The 12,373-nt window shown below is 54.5% G+C and overlaps 2 protein-coding genes across 4 annotated transcripts in view; one reads left to right on the forward strand and one right to left on the reverse strand.

The window, feature by feature from the left end:
• Positions 1-1,912: 1,912 nt before the first annotated feature.
• On the forward strand, positions 1,913-5,170 carry Lrrc73 (leucine rich repeat containing 73). Its single transcript, XM_055614967.1, has 6 exons — positions 1,913-2,569; positions 3,154-3,314; positions 3,625-3,747; positions 4,069-4,169; positions 4,530-4,752; positions 4,889-5,170. Exons 1-6 carry the CDS (start codon positions 2,298-2,300, stop codon positions 4,957-4,959), a joined length of 951 nt encoding a protein of 316 aa, XP_055470942.1. The 5' UTR covers positions 1,913-2,297; the 3' UTR covers positions 4,960-5,170.
• Positions 5,171-5,685: 515 nt separating this feature from the next.
• Positions 5,686-12,373, reverse strand: part of Tjap1 (tight junction associated protein 1) — a 26,088-nt gene continuing 19,400 nt past the window's right edge. For 2 of the 3 annotated variants that reach the window (XM_055612889.1, XM_055612894.1), the window contains 8 exons: positions 11,459-11,584; positions 10,466-10,494; positions 9,522-9,683; positions 9,114-9,180; positions 8,878-8,907; positions 8,092-8,199; positions 7,932-8,015; positions 5,686-7,351 (listed from right to left, as the gene is read on the reverse strand). In XM_055612889.1, the coding sequence (XP_055468864.1) occupies positions 6,266-7,351; positions 7,932-8,015; positions 8,092-8,199; positions 8,878-8,907; positions 9,114-9,180; positions 9,522-9,683; positions 10,466-10,494; positions 11,459-11,557 (1,665 nt within the window). In that variant the 5' untranslated portion in view covers positions 11,558-11,584 and the 3' untranslated portion in view covers positions 5,686-6,265. The remainder of the gene's footprint in view (positions 7,352-7,931; positions 8,016-8,091; positions 8,200-8,877; positions 8,908-9,113; positions 9,181-9,521; positions 9,684-10,465; positions 10,495-11,458; positions 11,585-12,373) is intronic. The other variant, XM_055612901.1, reaches the window with a different exon arrangement.

Below are 12,373 nucleotides of genomic sequence, written 5' to 3' on the forward strand. Positions count from 1 at the left end.
CTCACTTCTGATACATGTTTTTGTTCTGTCAGCAGTGGTGATGTTCTGTGCCTTCTGTACCCTCACCCAGGCAGGATGAAAGAAGAACAGGCATTCTACACAGAAGGCAGTAGCTGATTATAGAAACTGCCCATGAGGGCTGGAGATACTTGACCCCAGAGCAGCAGGCAGACGCCAAGCATAAGAGCCACCTCTGCGTATACATGCACACCAGGCCGCAGTCTAGGCTGGCTGACCTTTTGAGAAGCCATTGCAGCAACGACAAACAAAAACTTCCACTTACATCATTACAGAGACCTTCTGCACCGGGGCTGTTGAGAGATAATGTCCCCGTAGAGCTGACACTTGAAGCCAAACATGGTTTTACTGAGGGTCCAGTTTTCTAAAAGGTTTTCAGGTGTTATTCTTAGACACCAGTGTCCTTTAACCTCCATTGAAGAAGCAAAATCAGGCTGAGTGTGGTGGTGCATTTCTTTAATCCTAGTACTCAGGAGGCAGAGGCATGTGGATCTCTGACTTCCAGGCCAACCTGCTCTACAAAGTGAGTTCCAGACGAGTCAGAGCCACACAGTGAAACTCTGTTTCACAAAGAAGTAAATTCAGGATGCTGAGTTGATAAAAAGCATACCCTGCTCTTTGAGTTCAATTCCCAGCACCCGTGTTGGGTGGCTCACAGTCGCTTGTAACTCCAACTCCAAAGATCTCCAAGGGCAGCTGTGCTCACTGCATAGACACGTGCATAAACAGTTAAAATAAAAGCCGGCTTCCGCAGAGATGGCTCAGGGATTGAGTACTGCTCCCGTAAAGGACCAAGTAACTCAGTTCCCAGCATTCAGGTTGAGCGGCTCAGATTTTCCTGTAATTCTAGTACCGTCTTCTGGCTTCTGCAGGTACCTGCAAAGCTGTAGTATACACAAACACAAAAAAACAAATGCATAAACTTAAGTAAGTTCAAATGGTTAAAAGAATTAGTAGAGGTTAGTAGGGCTTTCACTTTTTGCGGGGTAGGAGCGGGATACGGTCTGGCTTTCCTGGAACTGGCCATGTAGACCATAGACCCCTGCCCTGCCTCCCCAGTGCTGAGATGAAAGACGTGCGCCACTATGTCTGCTCACTTTGTTTTTCGAGACAGTTTTTCTCTGTAGCCCAGGCTGTCTGTACAGCAGGCTGGCCTCAAACTCAAAGAGATCCACCTGCCTCTGCCTCCCAAGTGCTGGAATTTAAGGCGTGCACCACCACGCTCGGCCCTGGCGCACTTTTTCAAAGGGGGAAAAAATGGCGCTTCCTCTTCCTAATATGCAGTCGAGTTGCACAAATGAAGCCCTCCTTGCAATCACAGGACAAAATTCGCCTGCACTGTGCTGCTGCGCTCCACCCTGCGCTCCTGCCCGCTGGGTTAATCCGACAACCTCTGATTTTGGCACCCCTTCTCCGTATGTTAAAACGTCTTCAAGGATGGTTCACCTGCCCTACCCTCGGGATCCTACGGGGCGTGGCCTTATTGACCGAAAAGTCCCTGTGGACCGGAATCCCCGCGTACACTACGCCTCGCGTCACTGGGGCATGGGGGCGGGGCGCGGCCTGATTAAAGGGCCTTAGGGACTTCCAAGCAAGACTAATTGTCCAGGGTCTTGGTGAAGGCGCAGTCTCTTTAGACCTTAAGAATGGAGACGCACCTGAGAGTAAAAGAGGCCTAAATGACTACAAAGGCTGACTCAACGTGACTTGCCTCCGCCCTCCCCTCCCTCCATCGCTCTATCTTCTTCCCACGCTGTCAGGCCCTCGGATCCTAGTTCTTGACTCTAAGACACGCATCGCGCGCCTGCCGCGTGGTCCTTACGGGAGGGGGCGGGGCGAGAGCCAGTGACGCAACCGTTGCCATAGGAACTAGCCGCCTGCTCCGGCTCAGCAGCTGAAGCTGAGCTGCATCCCGCCCCGGCTGTCCCCGCGAGCCGTGCTGCCGGGCCCGGGGCCCGCAGTCGGCCTCCAAAGCCGCGAGGGAGAGGACAAGCGCGGGGCGGCTGCAGCTCTGTCCCCAGGCCGCCCCCGGCCCCGCGCCGCTCCACCTCGGCGCCCCCGCATCCCCGGCCCGCGCCTGCTTTCGCTCCAGCCGCGGCCCGGGCGCGCTTCCCCGCCGCCACAGTCGCCGTTGCCTCGGCCTCTAACGCCTCCGCTCCGGCGGCGACCCCGACAGACACCGCGACCTCAGTCCCCGCCCCGCCCCCGCTCGCTGCCGGGCCAACTTCTGCTCAGGCCGGGACACCGGCGCCAGCCCCCGAGGCCCAGCCGTGGGGACCATGCTGCCCAGCTCCATCCAGATTTCGGGGGAGCCGCTGTCAGGCGCCGAGGTGCGGGACATCTGCCGCGGCCTGCGCGACAACGCCGTGCGCCTGCTCTCGCTCCGCGGCTGTCGCCTGTGCGACCGTGACTTCGGCCGCATCTGCCGGGCCCTAGCTGGAGCCACGTCCCTGGCGCAGCTCAACCTTAACCTGGGCGTCGTGTCCAGCCCCAGCCGCATCAAGCAGCTGGCGGAAGCGCTGCGGACCAACCGCTCCATCCAGTCCCTCTTGTGAGTGTGTCCCCTCGCAAGGGGGTCCCGCCCACTGCACCCCTCTACACACCCCCTGCCACCTCCTGTATCTGCACATTCCCTTTCCAGTACCTGTTTTCCCATAGTCCTACCTTTGCACCCTCTAATGCACATCTCGTCTTGGGTCCACCACACCCTCCCGGAAACGTGCATCATTTTTAGACTTTGCTCACATGCGGACCCTCAGGAGAGCTGGGATGCCTAGTCCTTCCTGGTAGGGAATGCTGTTCTCCCCTCTTCTCCCAGTTATTGCATTGTGAAGCCCCCTCATTTCTGTGGAAAGGTAGCCTCCCTCCCATGGAGACTACAGCCCAGCCCTTCCAGTCCTCCCTACTGAAGGATCTCAGAAGAACCTGAGCATGTGTGCTGGCTCCCCGGTCCACTATCCACTCAGCCCTCCCTGTGCAATGTTCTTTCTCATTATCAGTGACTGCCCCAGAAAAGAAACCAGAATCCCTCTCCAGCTTATTCCTTCGAATCCAGAATTCCCATTCTGGTCTCGGGGAGGGCATCTTTCCCAAATAAGGCTGGTGATACATAATTAATCTCATCTCAACCTTCAGCCTACATGGGAGCCCACTGACAGATGCGGGACTGGCCTTGCTGAACCCAGCCCTGGCTCTCCACCCTGCCCTCGTGGCTCTTGACCTGGGGGACTGCATGTTGGGTGATGAAGCCATCAACCTCATCTGTGGCCTCCTCCCTCCAGACGGGGCCAAGTCTGGTGAGCAGGGCCCTACTCAGTGCATGGGCTAGTGTGACTGATGAAGGCTAAATGCAGAGAAGGGGGTGTGGCCCGGTGCTGAGAGCTGGGAGGGGGCAGTAAGAAGGTCTTTTTAACCTTCTCAGGAGGGGAGAAGCCTAGAAACTGAGCAAAGTGGAAAGACTGATCCAGGAGGGGGAGGCGTGAGTAGGTCCTTAAACTGCTGCGGTTGAGGGCGAGGTGGCTCCCGGCCATAGGATTACCCCATAGACACAGGGTGAAGAGGGGCCTTACTCTACCCATGCTAGATTCTTTCTGTGCTGCTGCCTAGGTCTGAAGGAGCTAACACTGAGCGCCAACCCTGGCATCACTCCTAAGGGCTGGAGCCGCCTCGCCATTGCTGTGGCCCACAGCTCCCAAGTCCGAGTCCTCAACCTGGACTACAACCCCCTGGGTGAGCTTACGATCATCCCCCTCAATCCTTACTGCTCCTGCCCCATCCAAAATCCGCAGATCACCAGTTACCACAGTAACTGGAGGGACAGAGAATGAGTGAAAACCTCCAAGGGTCTAGTAAGGGAGTCATCCTGCGTGGAGTACCAGATGGCCAACAGGTAGGTTAAAGCCTGTCAGAACCCCTGGATCTGGCATGCTCCATCTCACTCAGCACGCTCCCTTCCTGGCCACACCCGTGTCTCCCGGACAGGCCTGAGCAGGAGTAAGGATTAACAGACCTGTTACCCCAGATGGCCGAGCATTTGTGCTATCTTCCTAGGTGACCACGTGGCAGGGATGCTGGCTGTAGCTGTGGCCTCGAGCCGTACCCTAGAAGTCCTAGACTTGGAGGGCACAGGGCTCACCAACCAGTCAGCTCAGGTGAGAAGCCATCATGTTTTGGAGACAAGCTAGGGGACAGGGTGAGTGATTGTGTCTGGGAACATAACCAAGGCTAGCCAGTTGGATTAAAAGGGCAGCCTAAATTGTATTCATTTTTAAAATTGTTATAACTTAATATTATTTTATGTGAGTGAATGTTTTGCCTGTCTGTCTGTCTGTGGTGCCTGTGTAGGCCAGAAGGTGGTGTCACACACCCTGGAACTGGAGTTCAAAGCTCAATGATCAGCCATGTGGTTACTGGGAATTGAACCCTGGCCCTTAAAAGAGCAGCCATTGCTCCTAATCACTGAGCCATCTCTCCTGTGTTTATTCTTTTCTGTGCACTTCTCTTTTCTCCAGACTCTGCTGGACATGGTAGAAAATTACCCAACAGCTCTGCGAAGCCTGGTGTTGGCTGAGAACAGCATTAGCCCAGAGCTGCAGCAGCAGATCTGTGACCTCCTCTCTGAGGGGGAAGAAGAAGAAGAGGTGGCAGGAGGGGCTATCAACACCCAGGAATGGGGGAGAGGACGGGAGCCTGCTGCCCACCAACGGGGTGGCAGCTCCTGGATGTGCCCCAGCGGTAAGAACCTGGACAGTTAGGTCTGAAAGATTTGGAAAAAAGGGGGTGATGGCGGGAAGCCAGGCCTTGTCTGTCCCCTATGTGTGAGGCCACTGAGGAATGAATGGTGGCCTGAAGGTCCTTTGCCCTTCCACAGATCCCAGCTCTCAGATGGTGCTAATGACATCAGGACTAGGGGACAGTCTGCTGGCTGAGACCGAGATGTGACTCTCCACTTGGGCTTCTGTGCATCATTATGTTTGTACCCCAACTATCTTCCTCCACGTGGCAGGGAAAGGCCCTGGCTGGGGCTCTGGCAGCTCCTGGTAGTGGTGGAAGCTGTCACTGGGCAACGGCCTTGGGGGGCGGGGGGACTTGAACTTGTTGGCAGCTCTGGCTGCAACCCGCTGGCTCGGAACAGATTTTATAAACTCCATAACCTGCCTTGCAGCTGTAGTCACTGGGGGATGACCAACGGGAGGGCCCGGCAGTACTACCAATCAGCATTAGGGGTGCTTCAGCCTATATCTAGGACCTGGGGGTCCTGGGAATCCAGGCACCTGAAGATTAGAGCCAAGAGCTGGGCTGAATGGGACCCTCCTTCTGAGAGGCTTATTATTAGCCCTGCTGTTAAGTTACCTGAGCACCACTCCCATCCCCCCACCCCCATGCTTCGGGTTGAGGGAAGTCAGGCAGAACGGGGTAAAGGGGCGTCTCTGGCAGACTAGGAAAGGTTGGACTAGAAATACTTAAATAACATATAACTGCAGCTCTGGGGGTACCTGTACCTGTGTGCACGCACACACAACCACTACAAAGTGCTGGGAAGGCATGGTGGTGAACTCCTTTCATGTTAGCACTCTGGAGGCAATGGCAGGTGGATCTGGGAGCTCCAGGCCAGTCCATGCTACAAGAATGGGATTAAAGTGGGAAGGAGAAGGTCATTAAGGCAAATTAGGCCTTAGCTGTAAAATAAGTTTTATTTATTTTAAAATAGCCATTGTTGTGAAAATTACCCAAATCTGGGAGCAACAGTCTTGAGCCAAGGTTAAGAGGGGGCCGGCCCTCACCCAGAGCCTAGCTTGAGGCCCCTGAAGTCCCGCCCACTCTGGAAGGGCGAGTGGGAACAGCTGAGGAGAACCCTGAGTGAGTCCACCCTTGTCCCTGGCCAAGTGGGCCAGGCCTAAGAGCAGCTCATACAGGGGAAAAGTGATCAGGTCAGCCGCACCAATGATACCCTCCCAACAACCAAAGCTCTTGCATATGAAAGGAGAATGGAGATGAACAGACAAGCCCATTATCACCTCCCTGAAAACACCTGGGCTGACTGGGCAGAGGAAAGAGCTCCCAAACGACTTGTTACCTTCAGAGAATAAATACTCCAAGAGATGAAAGGACCCAGTCAGTGCTGGAGCAGCCTACAAGATTTGGTGTGGCGCCCCATTCACATAGGGAACAGAGCTGGCCAGGTCTGAGGGAAGAGTTCAGGGGCCATGTGCAACCCTGAGAGGTGATGGCAGGAAGGCAAGTAGACCTAACTGAGCAGGGTGCCTTGCTCCTGGGCCTGAGTTAGGCTGTCCTTGCGGTGCAGGTGGTGTACTCCCATTCTCTTGGGGCTGCGCTGGGGGCGGCTGGAACTGGGGAGTGGCCAGGCCCTGCCATCAGTGTGGGAAGGGCTCAGTCCTTCCTCTGTGCCCTCTTTATCAGGAAGCAGGCTCTGGCGCTCTTCCTCAGGGCTGACAGGCAGGTTCAGCATTTCCTCTTCCTCTTCCCTGGGAAAGCCAGCGTCAGGTTCTGTTGGCAGCAAAAGTCTACTCTCGTGGTGTAGGGAAGGTGATGGGGCTTCAGAGCGGCTCGGGGAGAAATGCAGCTGCAGCTCAGGGAGCGCATCTCGTCCAAAGGCTGTGCGCTGGGCCGCAGCAGCAGGAGGCGGGGTGCGGTCCACAAACGCACGCTGCCAACTGGCCAGCAGGTCCTCCTCAGAGCTGGCGGAGCTCGCTGGGGCACTCAGTGCTGAGGGAGCGGGACTGGGCTGGTGATGGGGTGAGCCCTGGGCTGAGGCAGGACTGCTAGGCACTGGGCTGCGGTGGACCCGCTCACCCCCCTCCTCCACCAAGCTCAAGGAGATGGCCTGTCGAGTGGCATAGGTGCAGTTGGGTAGGGGGCTGTTTCGAGGAATTCGAATCTTGTCCTCAGAGAACTCTATTACCTTCCTACCAGGATACAATGGGTGTGGTGGAGATGGGGTAGGGTAGGGACTCAACTTCTCAAAGGCTGGCAGGGGCAGCTCCTCCTCTGGGGAGCCCCCTGCAGTACTCACTGAACAGCATTCCCCATTGGGTTGTGGAGAGGGACTGCCAGGGGCAGGGGAGGTGGCTGAGTCAGCTGGCACATCCCCACTCATGTCCACATGCACAAATACATCCTCAGCCAAGGGGCGGCCAGCACTGCCTGACTGGGCTGAGTTAAGCAGGAGGGACTCGGGTTTCTCCAGCACCCGGGCAATGACTGAGGTAGGCACCACAGCCCCTGGGGCCAGGCTGGAAGGAGGGCTGGGGCTGGCAGCCTCCTGACTGTTCCGCAGATGTTTCCGAACCATGTCCTGTAGCTCACAGGGTAGCTAGGAGAAGAGAAGGCAGAGGCATGAATGCGCCCCACTGACGAGAGCTTGACCCATAGCAAAAACACTGGCCACTGTGTCCCAATTACCCACATAAACTCAGCTTTTAAGCCTCTACACAACCTCATGACACAGAAAAAGCTAAAATAATAAGCAGTTAACCAGACCAACTGCTAAGGCCTGTGTACACCGAAGCATCAAACACCTGTCTCAAGAGGCCTGTACCAAAACCATACTTGGGAGATCAACTGTAGATACTGTTAAGAGTCTACAGCTCTACGGGCCAGACAGAGCTTGGGTTTGAAGCTCAGAGTCAGATGCTTTGCCCCTGAGAGGGATGGGATCAGATGGGCTTTTTTACTCATGGCTACTAGCTCTGGCCACCCCTTCGTCTTGCATAGGCTCCTCAGACAGAAGAAGACGTTACAGAGCCAGCCCCAACACTAGCAATGGACCCTCAGCAGCACCCAGGACCTTAGTAGGGAGCAAAAGTCAGGAACCACGGAAAGGGGAGTCAGAGACAGAGAAGCTGGATGGAGTCTTGAAAGCCTGCATAGTGCTGGGCAGGTGTGTCACTCACATCCGCAAACTTGTGATTCCGGAAGTGGGACTTGTTGCACTTGAGGAGCTGCACAGCCAAGTTGCAGTCCAGCCGGTACCGCTCCTGGACACAAGGACATGCATAAAGCCCAGCCCACCCGAGGGAAGAGGATGGAACCAAGCTGAGGGTGGGCACATACATTGAGCTCTTCCAGCTTATTGATGGTGTTCTTTGCATCCAGTAGCTTGTTGGTCAGCTCCACAATCTCCCAGTCCAGCGTCTTCCTATCCATCTCGGCCTTCTTGATCTGAGGCACAGACTTGTGGTAAACCCAGCTCCGACCCCAACCAGCCCTCTCCTCCTCCACCACCTAGCCCAGAGACATAAAGGCCACAGGTGCTAGGGCAGCCAAGGCAGACAGAGCAGACAAATGACAGACAAAAGGAGACTCAGCATTTCTCCTGCTCTGCAGACTCTCCATGAGAGGGAGCTTTCTGAGTAGGACCTACTGCCTTGGAACCCAGGACAGAAGCAGGCTAAGAACTATACATCCTTTGATAGGGACTCTGGGCACTGGCCAAGGCACTGACATCTCAGAGGCAGTAACTACAGGCAGGGACTAAAGCCTGTGTGAGCAGCTGTTTCCAGGGTCAGGCTAGGAGTGGGGCACCTGTGAGATTAGCTGGCTGGGCAGGGAGGAAACTGCAGGATGAAAAACAGATCTTCAGCTCTCTGAAAATGTACCACCAGCCTGGGCTTGCAGCTGGGAAGGTGGGAATGCTCTGAGGGATAGCAATCAGTACCTCTGCCAGAGCCTAAGCAGAACCTTAGCTCTAGCTCTTTCCCAGGAGGGAGGCATTGTGAGCCTCACGGTGACAGGAGAAGAGTGGATGTGCTCAAGGGGCAGAGGGAAACAGCCAGGGCCCACAATCCCTGACATGGACCAAGGAGGCCAGGAGCAGAAGAACACAAACTCAGACGCAACTGCAAAAATCCAGCTGTGGCTAAGAGAGGCCTGAGAGGAGAATGCAGCAGCAGCGGTGGCAGCATGAGGGGCAGACGAGGAGAGAAGAGAACAGTGTGAGCATTAAGACAGTCCTGACTGGCACAGCACTCTGCGGTCCCCTCCCCACCACTGCCCTGCCCTACCCTTCCCAAGACCCAGGGTGAATGTTCCCCCTTGGCAAGTCCTGGCCCACTGCTAAGCTGTGATCACAGTACCAGTGTGTGCAGCTTGTCCTCGAGTTCCTGGTTGGTCCGCTGGGAAGCTGTGTAGCTGTTCTGCAGCCTACAGGACACAAGGCAGAGACCTGGTCAAGTCCTGTTCTTTAGACCCTACCAACAACTTCTTCATGGAAGTTTAGCAAAGTCCCTCTCCTTCCAATATTTGGTTTTTTTCTTTCTTTTTTTTTTGGACAGGATTTTTCTGTGTAGCCTTGACTTTCCTGGAACTCACATTGTAGGCTAGGTTCAAACTCCCCTGTCTCTGCCTTCCTGGGTACTGGGATTACAGTCGTGCACCATGACACTTGGCCAAAATCTGGATTCCTAAATAATATCAGGTGGGATCTGAGGCTCTCCCAGCTACCCTCCTATGAATGGGGAGCCATCTGACCCTTGTTCCCACACCTGCGGAATTTGTCCTTGAATTTGTCCAGCTCCTCACGGCTCTGGCCTAACTCCAGTTCTAGGCAGTCTTGCCCTATTTCCAGTTCCCGCTCCAAGGCCTCGGTGCGTCTGGTGGCCGAGGCCAGGCGTCGGCGAAGTTCTTCATTCTCCTGCTGTAAAAGTCTGGAGAAGGGGGCAGAGAGCCATCAAAGACAGCTAACCCTAGAGCACCACACAGGACTGAGAAAGGAAAAGACAGGCAAGGGTCCCTTTAGCCTCAGTCTAGCTAAGGAGACTTGAGGCACAGGTCCTCTGACCTCGAGAAAGGCGTAGGTTGGGGAAGTGATGGTGTGGAGGCAGAGTGTATGGTTTAGAACATTCCATATTGTCCCTCCCCAATATAGACGAAAACTAGGTCAGAATCAAAAGGCGATATAGCTCCCAACCTGTCTCTGGTTACCACCCAAGCCAGCAGGCCAACAAGCCCTGCAGCTCTAGTTTCCCCTTCACAATCAGGCTTCTCCATTATTAATCTCCTGGGAATCCAGGCCAGCACTGCTGTCCTCCAGGAGGCTTCACATGGCTGACAGGACCTTAAGAGGAAACTGGCACAGATAGGTCACTGTTTTCTGGAGCCAGGGCAAGGGCTCTGTGCAAGGGCACATGATCATGGAAAACTCAGAACATGTACCCATGGATCAAGGAAAAGTCAGAACATATACCACATGAGCCTAAAACACCCACCATTAGCTCTGCCAAGCATGAGTTCCACGGGCTGCATGTGGCTGAAGAAGGCTGTGGATGCAGCCAAACACAAATCATAAACTTACTGAAAAGTAGTATTTTCTACAATTTCTGTTTGTTTTTAATGCAATGTATGGTTCTTGAGCCTGGTAGTAGCAACTGCCTCACAGGGAGTGAAAAGGGGCACAATGCACAGGACAGTGATGGTAGCCAATACTCACTTCATCCTCTCTGCATCAGTAAGGGGCTCCTGGACAAAGAGAGGAAAAGTTTGAGACTCAGCTCCAGACTACTGGCCTCCTGGTTGGCTCACACTCCAAACAGCCCTGGAAGGGGCTATGTCATAGAAGCGAGCCATGCAGGAGGGACACACAGAGGACTACGTTAGATGTCTCCCGAAGGCCATGAGGAAGCCACTGGGTAGATGGCTCAGATCACGGACTCAAGAGCCTGATCGCTGGATGTGACCCTACTCAGTAATACACTGGTTAAGGCTTCATCTCATTTAACCTTTGTTTCTTCATTTATAAACCAGGGCACCAAGAAAATGCATAAAAACTGAAAGTTTTACCTACTGCTCCCTGAATTGCAATCAACACTCTGTGCACTCAGAGCGTGCGTGCATATGTATGTGTGTGTGTGTGTGTGTGTGTGTGCGCGCGCGCGCGCGCGCATGCTGAGTAAACCATCCATTCTCACTGGAACAAGGGAAGACAGCCAAATGAGAGTGTCTGTAGTTGACCATAGAGCAAGCCTAACATGGTTCCTGACAGAGCATGAAGTCATCATGTTAGCTGAACAAAGGAAAACTGGAGGAAAGGCCAGACTTCAGAGGGACAAGAGAACAGTGGCTATGGTGGAAAGCAGCTGGAGCGGCTTCTCCTTAGGTTCCCTACCAAGGCCAAAGTTGAATGCCTTTCCTCCATCACTACGCGCCCTGGGGTCCAGCTTCCCACAGCAGGGGCGTGGACATCCAGTGGGCTGGCTGCTACAGGGAGGACTGCAGCATGTGAGACTGACTCTGCTGAGCTGCTCAGACTAAGACTCCCTGACGTGTGAGCGCACAGGCACCCAGCCACACTGCCACAGCCGTATCAGCAGGGCCAGGCTCTCGCCGTAACACAGGACCAGCATCTCAGGCTTGAGAAGCCAGCTGACAGCTGCCTTCAGGGGCCTGCTTCTGCCAGCCAGGGTGAGATACCAGTCGTGCTGACCTCTTGCTCAAGCCGGGACACAGGGAGTTCCAGGCGCAGCTCCCGATGCTCTGGGGGTGCCTTACGGTAAGGTTTCTTAGCAGGGGCAGCACTGGTCATTCTGGAAGGTGTGAGCTCGTCTACCTGCTGAGAGAAGCCAGGAAGACACGGCTCAAAGACAGAGTTAAGAAGCTTTTAAGGGCCACTGAGATGGCTCGGTGGGGAAAGGCACTTACTATTCCTGACAACCTTACCTCTAGCCTCAGAACCCACATGATAGAAGGAGAGAACTGACAAGCTATCCCTCGCTCTATAGCAGGTACTATGGCACACGCACACCTGTGTGCCTACCACTCCCTCATACACACAAAATAAACTAATGGGAAAACTCTAAGCAGTCTTTGGCCTGAGAATTTTAAGAAGATAATCAGGGATGTACAGATACCACAGCACAGCCAGATGGACCTGTGCCACTGCTTGGTCATTAAAATAGCTGGACTTTGGTGTATCAGGCCCAATGGATCAGGAAGTGCTGGAGGTGAGGGCACACATCCAATGGAGACCAGACATGTGGGGAAAGGCAGCCCCAGGACCTGAGCCCCTGATGACCTTGCTCTAAGCGTGAGGTGGGCAGCAGCCCACACTGTCCCTTCTGGCCAGAGAGCTGCAAAGCATCAGTTTCCCTCAACTCTACGTTGAGGGTAAAAGCAGCAGCAGTTCCACAGGCTGCTATGAAGGCTGCATCGGTCAGTAAGGGCCAGATTAGCTGACCCAGTGGTGTACATTCTGATCAAAGTTCTTAGGAGGCAAAGGCAGGTGGACCTCTGCAGCTCAAGGCCTGGTCTACAGTGAGTTTTAGAACCACACACTGGAACCCTGCCTCAGTAAGCAAGCAAGCAAGCAAGCAAGCAAGCAAGCAAGCAAGCAAGCAAGCAA

Source organism: Psammomys obesus, unplaced genomic scaffold (assembly GCF_907164565.1).
Source record: "Psammomys obesus unplaced genomic scaffold, mPsaObe1.curated_primary_1811, whole genome shotgun sequence".
NCBI classification, from domain to species: Eukaryota; Metazoa; Chordata; class Mammalia; order Rodentia; family Muridae; genus Psammomys; species Psammomys obesus.

What these genes read in the sequence shown, in the direction of transcription:
- Lrrc73 (XM_055614967.1), top strand. Translation starts at nt 2,298, where the DNA reads ATGCTGCCCAGCTCCATCCAGATTTCGGGGGAGCCGCTGTCAGGCGCC. An exon ending in TCCAGACGGGGCCAAGTCTG is followed by an intron (nt 3,315 to 3,624) that starts GTGAGCAGGGCC and finishes GCTGCTGCCTAG; the next exon opens with GTCTGAAGGAGCTAACACTG. An exon ending in CCTGGACTACAACCCCCTGG is followed by an intron (nt 3,748 to 4,068) that starts GTGAGCTTACGA and finishes CTATCTTCCTAG; the next exon opens with GTGACCACGTGGCAGGGATG.